The sequence below is a fragment of the Notamacropus eugenii genome, chromosome 4 (genome assembly GCF_028372415.1).
Source record: "Notamacropus eugenii isolate mMacEug1 chromosome 4, mMacEug1.pri_v2, whole genome shotgun sequence".
NCBI lineage: Eukaryota > Metazoa > Chordata > Mammalia > Diprotodontia > Macropodidae > Notamacropus > Notamacropus eugenii.
Window position 1 is genome coordinate 85635455 of NC_092875.1, and position 22439 is coordinate 85657893.

The 22439-nt window shown below is 49.6% G+C and overlaps 1 protein-coding gene across 27 annotated transcripts in view; it reads right to left on the reverse strand.

Moving 5' to 3' along the window:
- PLEC (plectin) overlaps nucleotides 1-22439 on the reverse strand; it is a 110812-nt gene that overhangs the window by 52509 nt on the left and 35864 nt on the right. For 4 of the 27 annotated variants that reach the window (XM_072602639.1, XM_072602633.1, XM_072602636.1 and 1 more), the window contains exon 1: nucleotides 11910-12124. The exons of 14 other annotated variants lie outside the window; for them this stretch is intronic. In XM_072602639.1, coding sequence (XP_072458740.1) covers nucleotides 11910-12021 — 112 coding nt within the window. In that variant the 5' untranslated portion in view covers nucleotides 12022-12124. Of the gene's footprint in view, nucleotides 1-7123; nucleotides 7401-11909; nucleotides 12125-13935; nucleotides 14194-19234; nucleotides 19293-20884; nucleotides 20976-22439 lie in introns of those variants that run through there. 9 more of the 27 variants (XM_072602634.1, XM_072602630.1, XM_072602645.1 and 6 more) reach the window with 5 other exon arrangements.

Here is a 22439-nt window from a genome sequence, read left to right on the forward strand (position 1 = left end):
ACCAGGGAGAGAATGGGGGCCCAGGGAATCCTGGCTGCAGCTTCAAGGCCTGAGACCCCAAGCTAGCCAGCTTCAGCATCCAGGAATACGTTAAATAGAGCCTCTGCCCTATCCCCCCACTCCCAAGCCTTGCATGGAGCCAGCCACAGAAAAGAATGCAGCCGCCTCAGAACCACAAGTATTTTCCATTCCCTGGCACATCTGGAGTGATGAGATCCAGCTGTAGGGCTGCACGATGCATCCGTGTGTCACCAGACCCAGATCTGTTTCCCACCCCGGCTAAAGCTCCAGAGACTCAAGCCCAGGACTCTACTCCATTCCCCCCCAAACAAGGAGGGTATCAGAAAGCTACCTCCTAGTCATGACTTCAGAGCTGGCCCTCAATCATGATCTTTTCAGGAATGGCAGGTCAGCATCTCATAGATCAAGAACTATGAGGAGCCTAAGAGGTCACAGATTCCAAACTAATCACCCCTCCAGCCCCCAACTTTCATTTTACAAATAAGAAAAGTGAGTCCCCCAGAGAAGAAACTTGTCCAAAGTCACAAGTAGTAAACTTCAGAGGAAGGATTTGAACCCACTCAGGTCGTCTGACTCCACAGCCCAGGGCCACTCTACCAAGTAGATCCTGATCTCTGGATGAGGCTTGGTTCCAGCTATTACGAGTATCAACCAGAGGGGGGCACCAGAGCCCCATAGGTGATAGCAGGTGACATCAGATGAGTCCAAGACCCAAAAGAGAGAAGAAGGGACAGAAAAAAAAAAGGTTGGAGAAGAGGCATCCGCCCCAGAGAGCTCCTCTCTTCAAAGCAGAAGCTAGAAAGGAAGGCAGATAGGAAACAGGAGAGACAGAAGATAAAGAGAGATAGGAGATAAGGGGAGGAGGATGTCACGGACAGGGAAACAGAGGCATGAGATGAGACCAGAGAACCTCTACCTTCTGACATTCTATGTAGAACTTGAAAAGGGAGGTGGGAAGAGAGAAGGAGCAGAGGGGAGAAGGCCAGGGACATCCCGGCAGGCTCTCCGACTGGGTGGTCACCTGCTGGAGAGCTAAGCCAGCCCAGTGGCAGGAGAGATGAGCTGTGGAACATCAGGGACTTCATCAGAGCAGAAAGCCCACTTCCCAGGCCTTCCTCATGCCTGGCTTAGGGACAAGAGATCAGCTTCCACAAAAGCCACAGCCCTCAACAGAAGCAGCCACCAGGGAGAGACAAGAAAGGGTGGCTAGCTTGCCTCCTTTGCTCTTTCCAAGCTGCTCTACAAATATTATTTGCTCTATAATAGTCTCTATGATATGCTTGCCCCGTTCGCACAGATCGAGAGCCTTTGGGGCCATCCTTAGAAGAGTGGTTCACTAATGTACTTACTGAAAATCCAGTTCACATGCGGAGCTACAAAGAGGAGAAACTATCTCCACCAGTGCAATGTACAGTCTGAAGAGTTCCTTGGAGCACAGAGAGGTTAAATGGCTCACCCAGGTTACACAGTCAGCAGGTGTCTGAGGCAAGACTCGACTCAGCTAGCCCTGATTTTCTAAGGCCAGCCCTTCAGCTCCTATGCTATGCTATGGTGTCTCTCTGCAAATGCTCTCATGTAGGGGATTAAGGAGCTGGGATTTCCTCAGAGTAGGGAATTCCCTTGGTCAACCAAAATGCACACTATCCATATGAGATTTAGTAAATTTAAGTGCTGGGGAGTTAACACAGGTTTCATAATTTCCCCAGGGGCACACAGATGCTATAAGAAGCTAGATCTAAATCCAAGTCTTCATGACCCCAAACCCCATTAAACCACAATGCTCTTCTTGCTCAGTCACTGGTCAAAAAACAAAGGTTTACCTGACATGGAAGACTTTTCACCACCACCTCTCCTCGAACATTCTTCAGGATCAAATTTTCCCATCTTAATCAGTATCTCAGACTAGCCCCCTGTCCCAAGCAGGGATTGATCTTTCCCTCCTTGGAACTCCTCCCAGGCACTGCCATTACCTAGCACTTCAATTACTGATAGGTCTCCCAACTTGCTGGAGATGGCAAGTTCCTATGACACAAAAATGGCACTACTCACACAGTATATCACCCCACCTCCCACATGATCTGGGCTAGCGTTAGGTACTCAGGAATCTCCATCAAATTTTTTTTTTTAAACCCAACAAACTACGGGTTCCCCTCTTTCTTTCTTCCCTATTCCTCCTAGCCAAAAGAGGCACGGGGGCCCACAAGTCAGAATATAAATTCACCCATGTCTTGATACCCCAGGAGAGAATGAAGCTTGCCCACTGCTCCCCACAGGAAGGGACTGGGGATGAATTAAAGTGGGTAGACTTTCAGTCAATTCTCTGGTTAGGAAAGAAGCTCACGTCTGGAAATCTTAGGCTTAAGTACCTTATTTTGTTTTAACGTCCTTTCCCCTTTAATTCCTTGGTAAAGTTTCTAAATTCCTCCAGTGTGTTTCCAATAACCTAAAGGTACCCAGCCCAGAACTTTTAGACTGTGTTCTACATGGGGAAGACAGACTTTGAGATCACTGAGCCCCAGAGTTAGAGAGAAACTCAGGTGCCCTCTGATCCAACTCTTGAATGAGCAGGAATTCACTCTATAGTATCCTTGACAATGGAAAGTTGTCATTCAGATCTCACTGGAAGACCTCCAGCAAAGTGTGTGTTGCGGATGGGGGACGAGGTGGGGAATGCCTCCCCAGGTTGCCTATGGTTCTCTTTAAGTTGAGCCCAAATTGATCTTTTCATTAAGAAAACTCTCAGAATTTAGAGCAGTAAAGTTCTTACTGATCATGTAGCCAGAGAGTCTCATTTTACTGCTTCCAAATGCCCTACCTCCTACCTCTCACACCCATTCCCCCCTCAACTCCCCCACCCCCAAAGAGTTGTGTCCTCAGTTGGTAGCCTGGAACTCTGAGTCAGGAAGATCGGAATTCTAATCCTGCCCCCAGCACTTACTAGCTGGGTGGCTCTGGGCTAGCTTTTTAACCTCTTTCTCTCAGTCTCAGTTTCCCAATCTGTAAAACAAAGTGGTCGGATTTTATGGTTTCTAAGGTTCCTTTCAGTTCTAAATCTATGATCCTATGAAGGAGCAAACACTTTGGGTGAAGAGGCTTTTAATTCAACTGAAGACACAGTTCCCAAACCTAAAAGGGCATTTCTTCAACTAAGAAGCCAACCCAGGTGCCAGAACTTGAATGAGCTCCCTCCCACTCCTTGCCCCCATTCTACATTATCAGCTTTATTCTAGGACCCAGCTATAGAAAAGGCCTAAAGACTGTAGAAAAGGCCTAGAGAAAGAAGAGTATCCCCAAGCTACAGAAAGAAACGCCCTAGGAAGCAAGCTGTATGGAATAGAGATTTCACAGTTTCGCAGTCTCTTTCTGTTCTCTTTTGTATATGGAAATGTTTTCTCTCCTTTTTGGTGTTTGTAAATTCAAAATTTTTAAAATTAGAAAAATTTAAAATTAAAAAATAAAATTAAAAAAAATTAAAAATAAGAATATATAAACTATTAAAAAAAGAGAAACACCCAAGGAGGAAAAGCAGATAAGTCAAGTCCTCATAGCTATAAGACTATTTTGGGGTAGAATGAGACATATATTTTTAGACACCAACAACATGTTGATTCGTTTTGTTTGATTGTACTTTTTTGTTACTAAGGAGGGCTGGGGGGTCGAGATGGGAGGGAGTTACAGGAAAGTGACTGGGTAAGAAAAGAGCCTCAAAAGAACTTTAAAAGACTATTGTCTAGCAGATCCGCCCTCTCACAGACTCCCCCACCCTTTGGGATGTCAGCCTCTTTGTAGGGGCTGCCACCAGTCCCTCCCTGGTCCCTGGGGTACCTAGATTCTCCCAGCTCTCCCACAGTCAAAGGAAAAAAAGAACCACCTTCTCCTGAAATAACTAAGCCAGGTTCAGGTGAAAGAACATGACTTTACCAAATAATTAAAGGAAAATCTAACATAACACAAATGAGGCACAAGACTCGAAAGGTTGAGTGTACAAAGTATGGAGTTGAAAGTCTGTATTCCAGGATGAGAAAATCACTAAATCTCAGTATTGAAAAGGATTCAAAGATTAACCAGTCTGACCAATTCCAAGGGCACAGATCCCATCAATGACATCTTGACATCAAGGGATCCCTCAGCACATATTAATGGCTCCCATCCTCAAGATAATCTAATGAATTTTTGAACAGTTCTAATTTGTAGGATGATTCTCCTGAGTCAAAATCTGCCTTCCTGTAACTCCCACCCATTGATGGTAATTCTCCCTACTAGGGCTAAGCAGGGTGGTACAATGGATAGAGTGCCAGGTCTAGAGCCAAGAAGACCAGAGTTTAAATCCTGCCTCAGACACAAACTAACCATGTGACCCTGGCAAGTCATTTCACTATTTGCCTCAGTTTTCTCATCTGTAAAATGAGCTGGAAAAGGAAATAGTAAACCACTCTAGTATCTTTGCCAAGAAAACCCCAAATGGGGTCATGAAGAGTTGGCCATGACTAAAAGTGACTGAAAAACAAAAGTGCCAAGCAGAATCAATCTATTTCTTCTTCTACAGACAAACTTCAAATATTTAACTGAGGATGCAATTCTAGTCTCCCATTTCCCCACACCTCCACCCTACCCAAGCATCTCATCTTGAGCTAAATATTCTGAGTTCCTACAATTGATGTTCCTATGTCATAGTTTCACGTAACAAAACTAGTAACAGCTAACGTTTATGTAGTACTTACCATGTGCCCAGTACATTTTATCTCCCTTGACCCTCATAACAATCCTGGAAGGTAGTATGACCTCCATTTTGCATATGAGGAAACTGAGGCAAACAGAAGTTAAATGACTTGTGCAGAGTAAACCGGCTGGTAAGCAGCTAAGGCTGGATATCTGAAGTAAGGTCTTCCTGACTCTAGGTCCAGTGTTCTATCTACTGAGCCACCTAGTTAGCCCTCTCCACCCTGGTCACCTTCCTCTGGACACATTCCAGTTTGTCAATGTCATTCCTAGAACTTGAATGCCCAGCACCAGACGTACCAAATATGCCAAAATACTCCAAATGGGTCTGAACAGGAGAGAGAACAGCACAATTATCACCTTTCTCAGACTGAAACATCCCTTCTATGGGTTGTAACGTAGAGAGGCACTGTAGCTCAGTTAATAAAAGGTCAGAGTCAAAAAATCTGGGTTCAAGTACTGTCCCAGCCATATAGTTACTATGTAGTGTGGGTAAGTCACTTAGAACTCCCAGTGCCCCCAGAGCAACATGCTTAATCTATGATCCCTCATAATTTGCAGATGAGTTGCAAATTTAGGTCAGTGGAGGGGGTTTCCAAACCAAGAAAGCTCCCCACATATGAAATCACAGGTCCAGACTGTATCCCACACTCCATTCCACAGAAAAAACTGCATTGGGTTTTTTTTTTTTTTGGCTGTCTTCTTACATTTTTGACACATCAAGCTTACTGTCTGCTTTTTAGTACTATCTTCCTCATTCTCTACTCATAGTTAATTTTTTTTAACTCAAGTGGCCAACTTAACATTGATTTCTACTGAATTTTATTTTGTTAGGTTTAGCCCATTGTTCAAGCCTGGCAGGACCTTCTCTGGATCCCCAATTTGTCAGGGAATGAACTTGCTATCCTAGTTTTTTTCTAATACCAGACTCAAAGAGACAGTGCTTGGGGCCACCTTATCTACCACAGAATAAAAAGAAAAGTAAAGCTGATAAGCAAACTACCTTTGTCCAACCTTGTCTACTGGAGTGGGGGGGCAAAGGTCACCCTCGAATTTTAACCCAAGTTTTTCCTCTCCTTCCCCCAACCCCACCCCAGCCTCCTGGAAACCAGGGGGTAAAAAGTAGGGTCACAGACTCAAAGTCACAGACAGGATGGATAACTGGAGTTGGGGAACTGGTTCCTACAATCACTTTCAGAGAACACTTTATACATCAAACACTTCAGTAAACAAGTTGTTCAGTAAACAGAAGCAACTCAAGTCACTTCTTCATCCAAAGACTGTCCTGGACCTTAAAAACACCCTCATCCCTTGGTCCTAACGAACGTCAAAATGGCAGCCAAACCAAGCAAGAGGTTCCACCATACTGGAGAGGGCAAGAACTACTCCTGATTTATTTATCTGTGCTTCGGGGAATTTTCTCTATTTCTCTGCTCCTGTCCTAGGGCCCCCACAGCTGAGACAGTGAGGGAGCGACACCACAAGGAAGGAGGGAACGGGAGGAGAGTCCTATAACTTCTCTGAAGGAGCCAGTTCTTTGACTATGGTGCATCACTTGGCTTCAGCCCTGTTCACTCTTATGAGGTGTCAAACTGCATATAGGTAATGGTTTGGTCCTCTCTGCCTCAGGCACACATACTGGTTACCCTGTTTTGCACAAGGGTTACTCAGGGAACATCAAAGATGCTTGGCTTCTGGGCCTGACCACGGACATACCGGCTCAAAGAGAACACCTGGTACCAGCCCCCAAGTAAAAATGCTTGGGGCCACCTCATCTACCATGTGATGGGGAGAGAAGGCATTGATCTTAGCACTGAGGAACCTGAGCCAGAAACCACAGAAAGTCCTCTAAATCCCTGTGCCACCCCCACCCCCAGCCTGGTCTCATAGTCCCCCAAACCCCCCTCCTTCTCCTCCATTAACATCGCTAGTGTGTACTGTACACAAAAACTACAGCCATGGAAACAAGCAAACAAAAAAGAGAGGGGCCTCCTAGTGTGTCACTGGGAAAGCAGGGAGCAGAGCTCGGGGAGGGGAAGGGGGGACAGCAAGGGAGAAGAGCATTAGGCTGGAGGGGGAGGGGGCAAAGTTTCCATTTTCCACGGTGTGTGTTCCGGGAGAACATGCAGGGATGAGGTGTGTCTGCCCTGGAGTCCCTCCCACTACCCGCCCCCTTAACTCCTACAGCCCTGATAGCGGGCTTCAACCAAAGCTCCACATAGGCTCCCTGGGGAGAAACAGGAATGTCCCCAGACTCGGGTCCTCAAGTGAGCTACAGATACCTAGAGAATAGGGGTCCCAAGGAGGCAGGAAGGGTCCCCATGGCTCAGAGAGGAGGCTGTCCCACCCCTGGTCTCTCCCCACTCCCTCCCTGGGCACCCACCTACACAGCAGAGCTGCTGGTACAGGTAGCCTTTCCTGTCCTGCTCCGAGACACCGTCCAGCCAGCAAGACCGATCCAGCAGGATCTCTCTTTGGAAGGTGTACGAGGCCGAGACAGTAGTAGCCCCTGGTACCTGGGCTCCGGCCATGGCTTGGAAATGCCCCCAGAGGTTCCCTCCCTCCCAGGGCTCAGTTACTCCAGGGAGCCAGGCTCAGAGGGCTATAGGGTGGGTAGTGCCTTCCCCTGCTGCGTGTGGGGAGACAGCCCTGTTCCTGCTCACCACATCCTCCTCCCTCTCTCCCTCCCTCCTCTCATTGCCCCGCCCTCCCAGTCAGACAACCAGGCAAACTGCCCGGACCAGAACAGCCAGGCCCTGCTGCTCCAGTCTTTGGCCATTGCTAGCCCTGTCCTGTCCTGCCCAGCCCTAACCCCACACACTGGGGTAGAAAAGAACAGCCCAGAGTTCAGCCAATCCTGCCTAGAGCACCTACGGGTGCATCTCTGCCCTCGTCCCAAGGGCAATCTCACCACATCAAAGCTGGGAAGTAAGAGGGGGGCAGCCCGTCTCACCCTGACTGGTGAGAGGTGGGTGGGGAAGGGTGAAGTGGGAGCTCCCTCTGAGTCTATCCCACTGACGAGAGGGGAAAGGGAAAGCTGGAGCCCTCCTGCTCCACCTTAGATCAAACCTTTAGATTCTCACCCCACGGATAAGCTATGGATGAGGGTGATACAGAGGGGCCTCCTCTTCCCAGCACACAAGAGCTGGCCCTCTGGGGTGGGCAGGCTGCCCATACCCCACATGAGGCCCACACATCCCTGATGGGGTGACCACACCCACACCGCCAGGCGACTGGCTTCCCCAAAGAGGGTGAGAACAAAGCCTGATTCTGTGGGATTCCAAGCAGCAGCTGGCTCCCGGGCCTGAGAACTCAGCACTCAACTGGGTACTAGGGATTCTTCCAAAGAGGGGAGTCCCCGGGGTGTTGGGAGGGGGGACTGCAGACACAGCCCGCCCACATGGCCTGGGAAATTCCCTGGGACATCAGACAATGCAGAGGGGCAACGTTGTTACACACACGCTGAAGCCAGGATCTGGGGCTGACCACTAGGTCCCAGGCACACTCCAGGGCTGTCCAACCCAAACTGCCTGGGTGCTGGCCCCAGGCACCTCATAGTTCTCTCTTGGACTGATGATAAATACCCTGGGGTTCTCCCAAGGGCAGGCAGGAATAGTGAGCCCCGAGGTACACCTCAGACTCTCCCAGTTCAGAGACAGGTACTATTGTCCCACACATGGACCGTACTAGACAGAGAGGGAGTAGAGCAGCATGTAACAAGTATAGCTGCTTCTCTGTCATGAAGTCCACTAAAAACAAGACAACAGAGGCCTCTGGGCTTGGGAAAGAGAGGGAAGCCATGGGGTAGGCTGAGTAGGAAGGAGACAGTTAACAACAGTCCAGTGCCCACACAGATTTCAGGGAAACCACAAGACAGAAGGGGGGGAGATGGGCTTAGGAAGAGTACAGGGCGTGGCAGGAGAATCAGACCAGCAGGGGAGAGAATGGAAGGGGGGAGCAGAGCACATAGCCCAACCAAATGCCAGGAGAGGGACCACCAAAGAGGAAGGAAGGTTAGGGTGGGGCAGGGGAGCCTGTCTGAGATGGGAAGCCAGGCTAGAGAGAACCATGCCGGACGGGCATGCTTGGCGCTGTATTTTTTTTTTTTTAACCAAAGCTAAAAATTCTACAGGAAAAAACAAAAACTGAACTCAAATCACCACATGCCAATGGAGACTCATCAAAAAGCCATTCCCAAGGCAAAGAGCTGAGTCACAGTGCCCTTTTCCAAGGCTTCCCAAAGGGTCCAGGCAACCACACCCAAAAAGCCCCTAGATCTGGAGATGAAGGAGCTAGGATGGGAAAAAAAATAGCACATCTTTGTTTTCACTAACCTCTAACTGAAATTTAGCATTTCCTTCAATTATGAACTTTTAAAAACATCATCTGGAGGGGTGCATAGACAGATGGCCAAAAGTGTCCAAGACACAAAAAGAGGATTAAGAATCCCATGCCCTACACTGACAGCCCCACACATTCAGGGAGCCCCAACTCCCCAACCAAGGGAGCTCTTTCCTCCACAGGGATGCTTCCCTAGCTCAGCTACCAAGTTCCACTGTTCCAAGAGTCTGAGGGCCCATACATGAGTCTTGGGAACTGACCACACCCACCCTCCCACCCAGAAAGCCCCACCAGGTGGCAGCATGGAGCCCTCTTGGGGTCCACCAGATTTCTGGGGTGGAAAAGATGGGTGGGTGAGCTGGGAGAGGAGGAGAGAGGACCCATCAGGCATAGACAAGTCCTCATCCTTGCTCATGACTCCCCTAGGCTTTTTTGTCCCATGTCTCCTATCATCCCTGACCTCCACTGTTCCTTGTTATCACTACTCTGAGCCCTCCCTGCACCCAAATGAGTGAGAACAGCATCTTCCGTCCCAACCAAGAGCTTTGTCCAAGCTCTTCTGATGCTTATAAAGCTTTATTAAACAGCAGGCAATCTGGGAGAAGTCTGGCTTTCCTAAGTCTATGTCCTACCCTTCAAGTGGTAGCCTTGCTCCAGGATTTTGCTTGAGAAGCAGAAGACCGGACAAGAAGGGCAGGGACAGACGTTCTCTCCCCAAACAGTAGAATGTGGGACCATCCAGGCCAAAGAGGCAATAGTTGGCCAACAGGCAAAGGAAGGCGGCCAAGGTGGGAAGAGAAGGGTGTGGTCAAATTTAATCCCTGATCCAAGGAGCAAAGCTTCCCAAACTTGGGCTGTAGAATGGCCTCTGAAGCCCCCTTCATTGACCCAAATCAAAATGGGCCTATCCTTTCTTCAGTTTCCTAGATAAAGCCAACCAAAGCATCTGTGCCTAGTTTTCCTGCCCCAAGCCTACGGCACAGCTCCATCACTCACCTCTAAAACTTGGCTGACTCCATCTTCTCCAAACAACCTCCTGTCCACTCCCCTCATCCCCCATCAGCCAGCTAAGGACAAAGTACCCATCTTCCAATGCCCTTCTCCTAAAAGCTAAGGCTACACTAGATCCATCACCTGTCTGTTGTCTTCTCAAGGTCCAGTCTCTGGGCTTAACCCTAGAATCTGCCCAGTTAGAGCCCCATCAATACCCTATCCTTCCCTCCTGCCCCCAGATTCAGATAAAGGAAATTAAGTCTTGCTATCTGCCTTGGGACCTCAGGGGAAGAAGGGAGGCTTTGATTCTGTGGCTTTCTCTTCCTAGTAAAGAGGCCATTTCATATGATCAAGCACCCCAACCCCCATCCCTACCCCCAGCAACTAAGGAGAAGAGCAGTTGAGAGCGAAGGCCCAATCTCTGTAAGAAAGCAGTTGGAGGTGGGGAGATGTGGCAGGGTCCCAGGCCAGGGACAGCACTGCCCTTTCTCTTAGGACACACCTGTCCAGAGGAACCTGAGATGCTGTTGCTGCTCACAGAGTTCCCTCCCATATGATAGACGCTCAAATGCCCCATTCCTGAGAAGGCAGGCTCACATTCTAGGAGGGCTCTAGAGTACAGAAAGAGAGTGGAACTCTGGGGGGGAGGGGGGGGGCCGGAGCTCTGGGGTTGGGGGAGGGGTTCCCCACCAACATGCTGCCTATGGAACCAGGGTGACTTTGTCAAAATAGCAGGCAAAGGACAGCCCAGCTGTTTAGGTACCACAAACAGACATGGGGGACAGGAGACCAGGCCAAAAAAGCAGCTGTGCCTGCCAGTGAGGGGAATGAAGGAGGCCTAGGGCAAAGGGAGGGCCGAGCTGATGAAGATAGTAAGTAAGGCTGAGAAACTGACCACAATACCAGGCAGAAAGGCCTTGACAACCTTAACAAAGAAAAGTAGACCCAGAGGGCTGGTTTTCTGCTCATCAGTTGCTCCCTGAATACCTGGGACAGCACCTCTGGCCAATCTTACCACCAGGCCCACATTGTCAAGTGCTGACAAAGGCCTCAGCCCTGAGTCACTGCCTTTAGTGGCAAAGCTGGCAGCTGCTCTACTCTGAAGTCTGACATCTCACTCTTGGAGCATCAGTCCACAGCTCTCAGGGACAGCAGCTGGCCTGGGCTGAGGATAAACTGCCCATAGGAAGGAGGCTTCCAAAAAGGTCTTCCCACACCTAGCCTCCTGTCTGCATTTATTTACCTGATCTGGCACCAGACCTAACTCATCTCATTTCCCAATTTAAACAGAACAAATCCTCCCACCTTCAGCCCCAGGCTCTATCTGATCTATGCCCAGGACAGCCTCAAGGTCCCTACTGTGCAATTTCCAGGCAGGAAAACTGAACAAGAGGCAGATTAAAGACTGTCAGTCCCAGCCTGAATCACCTTCCCAACCCCAATACAAAACCCAGCAAGCCAGGGTCAGAGAAGAGTCCCAGCCTAACCCCAAGTCCAAGGGTCTCCAAGCTGGCACCTGGGACTCAATGATACATGGGCAGCCTCCACTTCCTGCCAGGATTCCCCAGGCGCCTGCACTCTCACCTCGAAGGGGAAGGAAGGGTTAAGTTTCCCACACATGTGGTTGTGTTTAACTTAGTTCAAGCCTGAGAAAGGGAGGGGAGGGAGGACAAAGGAAGGGAAAGTTGGACTGAAGAGGAGAGGGAGGGGTGCAGTCTGCCCTCACCAATGAAGATTCTGCCCCCAACTCCCAGGCCCGCCTCCCAGCACCCGCCCCACTGCTGTCGGTCTCTGCTGCCAGCAGCCCTAGTGGCAACAGAGGCAGCCGCTCTTACCTTGGGTGTCCTGCGCCTGTCGGCACCACCTCCGCCAGTGCCACACAGCCACTAAGGTGACAACGTGCCCCACCACAACCAGGGAGGGGAAAAGATTGCCAGAGGGATCCATGGGGCCTCTGGGAGCAAAGCCGGCAGCCCCTGAGGGATAAGCCTCGGCAGGCAAGGCCAGTGCTAGCTGGAGCCTATGCCTGGGGCTGGCGCAGAGAGGCTGGGCAAAGGACCGGCCCCCTCCCTGCTCTAAAGGGAGGGAGGGAGGGAGATGAAAGGAGGGAGGGAGGGAGGGAGGGAGCCAGCTGATTGAAGCCAGCAAGCAGGGAGGAAGTTCCTCTTCGACTTGCCAGACCCAGCCCCTTCTGCCCCTAGGAGAAGCCTGCAATGCAGATGGAGGCGCTGCCCACTGGGCTCTCCTGCCCCTGGCCCCCTTGCTCAGCTTCGCCAAAGGAGGAAAAGGGGAGTCCCCTGGGACTTTCTAGGGGGTTCAGGGTATAGAACAACCAGTCCTTCTCCCCCTCCCTCCCTCTCTCAGCTTCTCTCTCTGCCTCAGCTCAGTCTGGGCTCAGATGTCCCTCTGGCAGATACAGGGTGGACTCAAGGTTAGCCTTGATCTTAACTCCTGCCTGCCCAGAGACACACCCTATGGGGGAGGGACTGTTCCTGCTCTGGCTTCGATCTCACAGTCGCCTGGGTCTGTAACCATAGCACCCCCCTTCCTCCTCCACCACCACCCCCCTCCCCCACGCAGAGCTCCAAGGCCAGGCCAGGGCACAGAGCGTCTCAGTGCCTAGACATCCTACAGTGTTCAAGACAGAAGAAGACTTGGGAGGGGGGGTAGGGAAGGGAGAGGGAGGGAGGTGGGAGGTAATCTAGCCCAATCTCCTTATTTTATAGAAGGGAAAATAGATCTAGATAGGGAGAGGGACTAACCCAAGGTCACACAGCCAATCAGTGGCAAAGTTGGGACTAGAATTTAGCTCTGCAAGTCTACAGGATTAAAGGTCTGGAAGGAACTTCTTTAAGGGTCACTGAATCCAAGTCCCCTGTTTTATAGATGAGGTAACTAAGCCCCAGAGAAGAGATTTGCCTGAGGCCACAAAGTGATAAAGAAGGAGAGCTAGGATTCTAAAACAGGCTCTTTATACCATGTCCTCTGGGTCCCTTCATACCACAAAACCAGCTGAGGAAAACGGGATGTGTGTGTGGGTGGAGTGCGGATATTTCTTCCTGTCTGAGTCAAAACCCAGACCACCTGAAGCTACCTTCTCAGAGGAAGTATCTCAGAACCCCTGGCCCTTACTTCCCATGGGAAGTGGGAACCTACTGGGGTGAGAAAAAGGCAGCTATGAAAGCCAAGAACACCTTCATGGGCAACCCAGCCATACCAGGGAGTCAGATCACCCCCACCAGTGAACAGTCCCCATCTCATCCCCTCCAACTACCCCCAGAGAATTCCCTCAAGTGCCAGTCATCAAGCCTCTGCTGGACAGCAGCCTAGAATCTGCCAACAGCCTCAGGGTCAACCCAACCCACTGCATTGAGTATCTAAGGCTTCTCCCCTCCCCTCTCTTCCCCCCCTCCAACCGCCCCCCCCACAGCCCCCACCTGCTGCTAACCAGAAGAGGATTAGAAGACAGAGGTTTATTTCTCTCTCCCTCTTTGCCCTTGTATAGAACGCAGATCAAGACTCAACAAACCCCATCTGACAGGGCCAAAGCAAGAGATGGGCCAGGCAGGGGACTAGCTACATAGAGCTTCCAGGGAACAAAGGAGAAGCAAGCCTGGTCCTCAGAAGCAAGCCAGGATGTCAAACTTCCCTTAGAGTAGCAGGCTAGGCCTTTTATATACCCTTCGTCCTTGGGGTGAAAATAGCCAAGTCAACTTTAAGAATGTCCCTTTCCAATCCAAAGTCAAAGCAGGAGACAGCCGCTCCCTTAGCCTCCTTCCCAGCCCCCAATCCCCCCCCCCCATTCCACCATCACTGCCACTACCAAAAGGCCTCAGCCCCCACCAGCTCTGCCCCACCTACCCGGCACAATCTTCATTGGGGATCACTAAGTTCGAGGGGACAGCAGCCGGCCAGGGAAGTCCCTACACCCCACACCCCACCAAGCAGGAGAGAGCCGAGGAGCAGCGACAGAACAGGAGCTGTTCAGGAGAGTTCAGAGGATTCCAGCGAAATGTCAGCACCACCTTCCTGAGCCCATTGGGGAGGGGGAAGGGGTATCTGCAAGATATAAATATCAGACCGAGAGAGGAGAGTCTGCCACATCTACGCCACCGTCATGCCTCCCAAGTTAGAACATGACAGGGTCCCTGGGGCATCGAGGGCACTAAGCCCCTCGGACACTCCCCCAACACAGGCAGCCAGGGACAGAGGAGATGGGGGAGGGGGTGGTGGCTCTGGGCTACACGCCCACTCCCCTGCCAAGGGGCCGCTGCAGTGAAGTCCAGGATTTCTAGAGTTTCTATAGCCCTTCCCTCCCCCAAAGCTCAGAGTACAATTTTATCCTCACTCCCTCTCCCTCACATGATATGAGGATGGCAGCAGATAATCTCTCCAATATACAGACAGAAAAACTGAGGCCTACAGAGAATACATGACTTTCCCAAGATCTTGCAGCAAGTCAGGGCCAGAGATGGAACTCAATCCCAGTCAGGCAGACAATAGCCCCAGCTCCTGGGCAGAACCATATTCAAACCTTCCTTTCTTTCTTCAAGAGTTTACAATATGAGCTCATTAAAAGCTATTTGTTTGAAAGACAAGATCGTAAACTCAGAACTCGTAGGGGCCTTAGAGGAGGGGTGCAACCCCCAATTTTATATATGAGGAAACTAAAGCCCAGAAAGGGTCAAGGACTTGCCCAACGTCACATCAGTAGTAAATGGCAGGGTTTAGATTCAAACTCAGGCCTTCTGACACCAGACTAAGTGATCTTCCCACAGTTCCAGGATGTCTCCAGCACATTTCAAAAGTACTGTATTGCATACTGCTAGGTAGCATAGTGGATAGAGCACTGGGCCTGGAGTCAGGAAGACCCAAGTTCAAATGTGACCTCAGACACTTGACACTTACTAGCTATGTGACCCTGGGCAAGTCACTTTACCCTGACTACTTTCCCCTCACCAAAAATAATAATTCTACTTATTAACCCTATGACCTGAAACAAATTACTCTTTTTTTTGAGCCACAGTTTCCTCAAGAGGGAAATACTACCACCTACCCAACCAACGTCACAGGATTAGTGAGACAGAATCCAACAATCTGTTGGCGTTGGCAAACGAAGTGCTCTGTGACCCATGAATTGTTCTCTACATACAGAGGTGGGGAGTGAGAGGAGGCAGATCCCCTCAAAATGAAGAAGCACAAGAACATGGAGTTTCTGGGGACTTGTACCCCCCTCTACTCCCAGGGTCCAGAGAACACCCAGATTGGACCATAGGAAAGGGAAGGCCAGATGCAAAGTGTTGCTGGCCCTATTTCTAAGCCCTCCTCTCATACCAGTCCAGCTCCCTCTGCCCCACCTGCCAGGGAGCAGAATTCTTAGCCTCTCCACCCCCAAGGAAAGGGCTAGCAGAAGTCATTCACTTCTGTTCTTCCTGGGGGAATCTTTTTTTAAACTATATTTTATTTTTAATTCATGGAATAAAACAAGTATTTCCTTAACATAGTATAATAGAAAAGACAATTGCGCATGAAACTGCAAATCTATTATGTATAACCTGAGATGGCTACCATTAGACACACACACACAATTATTCCATATATTCTATACACTCTATATACTTCTATTTGTCAATTCTTTCTCTGAATACATATTAATAAACAACCAGGCAAGGCAAGAGGGAACAATTCAGGGAAAAGTGTTGAGAGACAAACGGAAGGGGCTTGGGATAGGAACTGGGACTGGACTTTGGATTTCACTGATATAGCAAAGATTCAGGTTAGCACCTTCTCTGCACCTTAGCTTTAGCAAGCCACCTGGGATCCTGGGAATCACTCCGGAGAGGGTCCTCAAGCAATGTGTACACTCATTTTTGTTGTAAGAGGCAGCTATTGCTTTCCCCTACTCTGATCAGGCCCTATTTGAGTCTTTTGAAGACCTAGGGTGCACATGGAATTCCTTCCACAGGATGGCATGGAGATGGCAAGAGGAGGGTCTAGACTCTGCTGCCAAAGCCCAAACAACTGGGGGAAAAAAAGCTGCCATCTAGATAGGGCTTTACTACCTAACTCATCTCATAACAGCCCATATAGGTCATCCCACACGAAACAGAAACTCAGAAAGTTGAAGTGACTTACTCATGGTCATTCAATTTGAATGGCTGCCAGAAAGGATCAGTTTTAGAATAAGAAAATTTATTTCCCTGCAGTAAGGAGTCATCAGAAGGAGCCATATACATTAAGATGGGAAATTACTTACAAAAACATGAAAGTAAATCCACAGAAAACCTCATCCAGAATGCCATTATATGAAGGCAAATAAATGGATTAAAAAGCATTTATTAAACACTTTGTAAATACTAACCTTTCAGGGACAGAGATACAAAAAGCAAGCAAAAAGTTTGCCCTCAAAGAGATAATATTCTGATAGTAAAAACCAACATATATGGGGGGGGGGAAAGGAGCAAGAAAAGAACCACGAGTGGAAGGGGAAGTTTTGCTCTAGGAAGTCATAGGAACGGTAAGTGGTGTCATAAGACGACTAATTGATCTGAAGCTAGGATGGGGTGGTGGAGTGAAAAGGGCTGTTCCGTCACTTTTATCTGTCCCCACCCTCCTACTGACTCACTGCCTAGATGGGTTTCTCAGAATAAATAATCTTTCCCTGCTCTGGGAAATTATAATAAATAAAATTATAATTCTTTCCTCCTCTCCCTTCCAAGTCTGAGCCCCTAATCAGAGACAGTACTATACAAACAAGGACATTTTAAATCTTTCTCTTTTCTCTTGGGACAGCTCCCTTCAATCACTTCCTCTCAACTATTTTCCCCATAAAGGCACCCAAACAAACAATCTCTGAGGTTAACACTATTTTAAAAATGTTCAAAACTAAAAAAAGAAAACTAACTCTTAAGCAGCAGGCTTTAGGTTCCTATGAGGAGTTCAAGGAGAGAAAGGGCATACAGAATTACCACCTTGGAGAGGAAGGACGATGGGGGGACCAGGTGGAGAAGTCAGGCAGAGAGGAAGGCAGCATCGATAACATAGCATCCATTCTGATGTCTCATGACTGAGGAGCCCACAAAGCCTTGCTCCAAGAGTCCTAAACTTCCACTTGGAGGCCATCACTAAGACATCCACTGGAATGTAACTTCGAGGGTAAGGATTTTTGCTCCCTTTAGTTTTTGCAATACTAGCCCCTAGAATAGTGCCTTGGCAATTTTTTTTTTAGCAGACCTATGATATCGGATCCTATGAATTCACTGATGTAGACCTATATCAATGCAGGCCAACATATTTTCTGAAACTTATAGTCCTAGTGAGTTGCCTAGGGCCCTGAGAAATTAAGTGATTTGCCCAGGGTTAGCTGCAAAGCCAGTGTGTGTTGGACACAAGTCCTGAATGAAGGTCTTCCTAAACTCTGATGTCAGCTTTCTACCCACCGTGCCATATGCCAAACTGGCATATAATAGGCACTTAATAATAGTCTGTTTTGGAATGGAGAGAAGAATGCCTCCTAACCTTTGAGGTGGCCTCTAAGTGTCTCCAGCGGAGAGTCCTTGTTGGGTCAGAAAGACTCCATAGTCATCTTACGCTTTTATAATGTTCTCTCAAAGTCCCTGGCCTCTCTCCTTTATCACAACATCAGAGAGCACCTCGACCCAATTGTCATTTTCCATTGTTTTAGAAGGTTGTGGACTCAAGACCCTAAAACCTGATGTGAGGAAGCATCCACTTCACCAGAGGAGGGAGAGAAAACTTCTCCCCCCAGACTCTGCAGATACCTTGGCCTACAGTTTCCATACTTTCAAAGCAACTCTGCCAGGGGAGGGGAGGGAAGATGATGAGAACAAAGGAGTACACAACTGGCCAAGACAGTGACCACTTTGAGTACGCCTATCCCTACCCACTCAGCAGGGAAATACGTTTCCCTAACCTCCTGTTGTCCATGAGTAGCAGAGACCAGAAAATGGGCTCAGGGCTAGCAATCAGCTAGGAGCTCATCTGAATCTGGGGCCAGAGGCAGCCTGTGCCAAGGAAGCTGCTAATGAAGACTCTCAGAAGGATGCTGCCCCTGTTCACTCTGGAGTAGAAGACATCTGGAGCAGGCCATCCTAGGCATGAGAAGTCAGAGAGATCTAAAAGGAAAGGGGTCTGGTGGGCCATTAAGATCCTTCCACAGGGACCTCCCACAAAGAAGCTCCCAGAGATTCAGGGGCCATGGGACCCAGCCCAGGAGAGCCAGGTCAGCGGACATGAGGAGGGAGGGACCAAGAATAAGCATAGCCTATCTAGTGAGTGCAGAGAGATCCAGAGGATACAGATTTCCTCTGCCCTCTCACCCTCATCATGTGCTCAGGACAAGTCTGGGGAAAGCTGCTGACTCAACTGGGAGTCGTGAGAAAGCCTCCAGGAAATTCTTGGTACTGCCCTGCCAACAGCATGGATGACACCTGTACCATGTGCAATCTGGTGTGGATCCTGGCTTCTGCCCTCTGGGGGGCCCTGACCCAAGACCACAAGACCCATATCAGAGAGGATCAGTAGGACCCATGTGCTATAATTGCTGTCGGGGGAAAGGCAGTACATGGAGGACAGAGAACCAGTTCCAACTCAAACAAGAGGCTTTCCTACAAAGGGACCCCACCACCACCAAATACATGCACACACAGTATCATGGGAACAATGAAAGTCCTGTAGGAAAACAGCCTTGCCCCTTCCCCTTGGCATGCTGCTATTCAGAGAGTTTCATTAGCATGGGGCAAAGGCAAAAAACCCCAGACTGCCCCACCCTACTTTTCCCACTCCGACAGCCAGCAGCATCCCCTTCCCCCCCACCCCCAACAAATTCTTTCCCCTACTATATTCATATTCAGGGACTTCTCTTGGTTATAGCAAAGGCACACACTGTTCCTGGGGCCAGACTCAATGGCTCCCCTTGACCCTCACATTCCCAAGAGCGGGATACGCACACTGGGACATGTCATGGCCTCATTATGCTAGCCAGCCAATAGCCCAGAAAGGGAAACTGAGACCCCAGGGAACCTCCTGGATATGAAGCATTCCTGGGTTCTCAGGGCTCCCAGATGCGGTAGCCCTGGCATCCAGGCAGGCACATGTACATGCACAGGCAGGGGCTGGATCCTCACGCACCGTCACGTACCTTGGCCTCGCTGGATCAGCTCTTCCATACAGTACATCTCCATGACCCTCAAGTCCCAGGCCAGGAGACAGCAGCAAAGTGAGAGTGGCTCAGAACAAACCGACCGGCAGAGAGGAGGGGAGAGCAGGAAGAAGGGCGGGAGGGAGGGAAGCCAGCCACAGGCTGGGAGTGAGCAAGCAAGTGGACTGGGGAGCAGCTCCTCCTCACAGCCCTTGCTGCCACCCAGCTCAGCCCCTCTTTAGTCACACAAGACCAGAGACAAGACGAGTCAGACTAGCCCCAACAACTTCTGGCCTAAAGGCCTCTTCCTCCCTCCCTCCTACCTGCCCTACCTCAAAGACTAGGCACCCAGAGTCCTCCCTACACCCATGGGACAGCCCTGGCCCCAACCTTGCCCCAATCCTACAGGTGCTTCAAAGCTCAGCCCCTTCAGATCCCCCCACAAGGTCTGTCTTCCTCATCTTCAAAGCCTTGTCTCCTACTCTCTTCCATTTTCTCACCTAGGTGGTCTAGTGTGGATAGAGCTCTGGGCCTGGAGTCAGAAGCCAGCCTCAGACATGGACTAGCTCAGTAACTCTGGGCAAGTCACTTCACCTCTGTCTGCCTCAGTTTTCTCAACGTAAAATGAGGATAATAATAGCATCCACCAGGGGGCAGTTAGGTGGAGCAGTGCATAGAAACTGTCCTTGGAGGCAAGAGGACTTGAGTTCAAATCCAGCATAAAACACTAGATACTTACCAGATAGGTGACCCTGCACAAGTCACTTAATCCCCACTGCCTCACAAAAACAAATAATGGCATTCACCTTCCAAGTTTGGGGTGAGGTTCAAAAGAGATATTTGTTAAGCTGGCACATAGTAAACATTTAATAAATGCTTGTTCCTTAGCCCTTGCCTCAAGGCATCAGCTAGAGACCTTCAGTTGGCCTCAGTGCAAATGACTACAAGGAGTGGCTCACCTTAACCAGTCCCTGGCATTATCAAGCCACTCCTCTCTCACCATACCAACAGCCTGACCTCCACAGTAACCCCAGAACCCATATAACCACCCCAACTTCTCCCATATCCCACAGCCATGGCCCAGCCTCTGTGACAAAACTACCTTTCTCTTCCTGAAAATGAAAATTGTCTGTTAGTGAATGGGCAAGGTATCTGAATTCTGGAAAACTGCAGGACGGTAGGGTCATCACTACCCTGGAAGCATCAGCAAAAAAGCCCAAGGAAGTGAGTGTGGCAAGCCCAGATGCTCATTATACAGATCCTCCAGCTATCACTGGGTTCTCTGGGTCAGATGCCTTCTCAGGTCAGGGATTTGGTGGAAGGTGTACAAGAGAACGCTGGGTTTCAAAGCAGAAAAGGGAGGACTTGATCCTGAACCCTGGAAAGGACCAGGTCTGAAGGGTTTGGGGGAGAGGCAATGGGGAAAGATACGCCTTAGCCTTCATGGGGGGAGGGGGATCTTGTTTCAGCTAAAGGAACCAGCATTTCAACTAAAGCCAAGAACAGTCCAGTCTTATTTGCAGCTCTAGAGGAAGTATGCCCAAGAGGGAATGACAGACATATACGAGCCAGGGCAAAAAGAGAGCACCCTAGACTGGGCTTAAGGGTAGATTATATGCATTTAATTGAAGATCCCCATTTCTGCCTCACCTCTCAGTCCAGGGATCCCAGGAAACAGCTGGGGGGGAGCTATGTAAGGAGAGGGGAACAAAAGGGGGAGATACATGGGGGAAGGGGATGTGGAAGGGAGATACATGGGGAGGGAGAGGAGATATGTGGGAAGGGGGATGGAGAAGGGGGAGATACATGGGCAAGGAGGATGGAGAGGGGAGATAGGTGGGGAGAGGGATGGAGAGGTAGAGATATATGGGTAGCTAAAGATGGAAGAGTGGAAAACTCAGATGGAAGCCAAGACCACAGAACAGCAAGGGGGTTCCGGATAGGTCCTCCCCTGAAAGAGCAGATGCCTGCAGGGAGCCAGGAACAGTAGGGTGGGGCCATCAATGGGAGCCAGGAGGCTGGGGTCCTTGGCTGACTAAGCCTGGAGCTACAGCCCCATCTGCCCTGTTTCCTGTTGGAAACTCTGAGCTGACAGAATGCTCCAGTGGCAGCCACAGGGCTGAGTCACCAGCAGTGCTTGGGGCGAGGCTGAGGGGCAGAAGGGGGGGGTGGGCCTCATCACTGAGGCAGGAGAGCAAAGCTCCCCTTCAGGGTCCAGGATCTCCAACTCCAATTTCACTCCCCAGGGGCAGCGTTGCCCAAGACAAGCCTGGAAGGCTTGGGGAAATGGGGAAATCGAGAATGGAGAGAGGCAGAAGAGAAGAAACGAAAGGAATGGAGAGGGAGGAGCTACAGGATCACCGTGTCTACAATCACAAAAGGGGAAGGCAAGAAAATACCTGATCTCACATCACACTCATTGAGAGCAGGGGTCCAAGGAACCCAGGAGTTGGACTGTACAAACTGTCCTGCTATTGGGACAGAGGAAGGAGGAAAAAGAGAAGCAGATGGTAATAAGGTGGAGGAGGAGAGACTAGGAATCCTGGCTGTGGGGACATCCCGAATCCTTGGGCTGCCACAACTTCCAAGAAGCAAAACAGATATCTGTAGAGTGCCTGCATATAGTAGGTGCTTAATAGATGCTTATTCCCTTCCTCCAAGAAGAGCTGTAACTATGGCCAAACACAAAGATGGCATTTGAGAACCTAATTTTATCTTAGTCTCCAGTCCTGGCAGTCTGACTCAATGAGCTCTGTGTCACACGTTAAGAGGTCTGCAAAGCAGTTTACAAACATCATCTCATAGGATCCTCACTGATACCTCAACCCTTTGAGGGTACTGCAGGTCACTGTTCTCCCCATTTTGTAGATAAAGACACTGGGGTTCAAAGAGTTTGTTAAAGGATTTTCTCCTAGTAACCCAGCTGGTGTCAGAGGTAGGATTATAATGGGACCCCCAAATCCAGAGCTCTTTAAACTATACCACACTGCCTTCAGGATCATTAGGAATACCTAGTCTCCTACCCCCAAGCTCGAAGACTAGAGAGGACCTTCAAGGTCATCTAATAATAACAGCTGACATTTAATAGCACTTCAAGGTTTGCAAAATGCTCTTACAAATATTATCTCATTTTTGTCCCCGTAACAACCCTGGGAGATAGGTGCTATCACTGCTCCCATTTTACAGATGAGGAAAATTAAGGCGC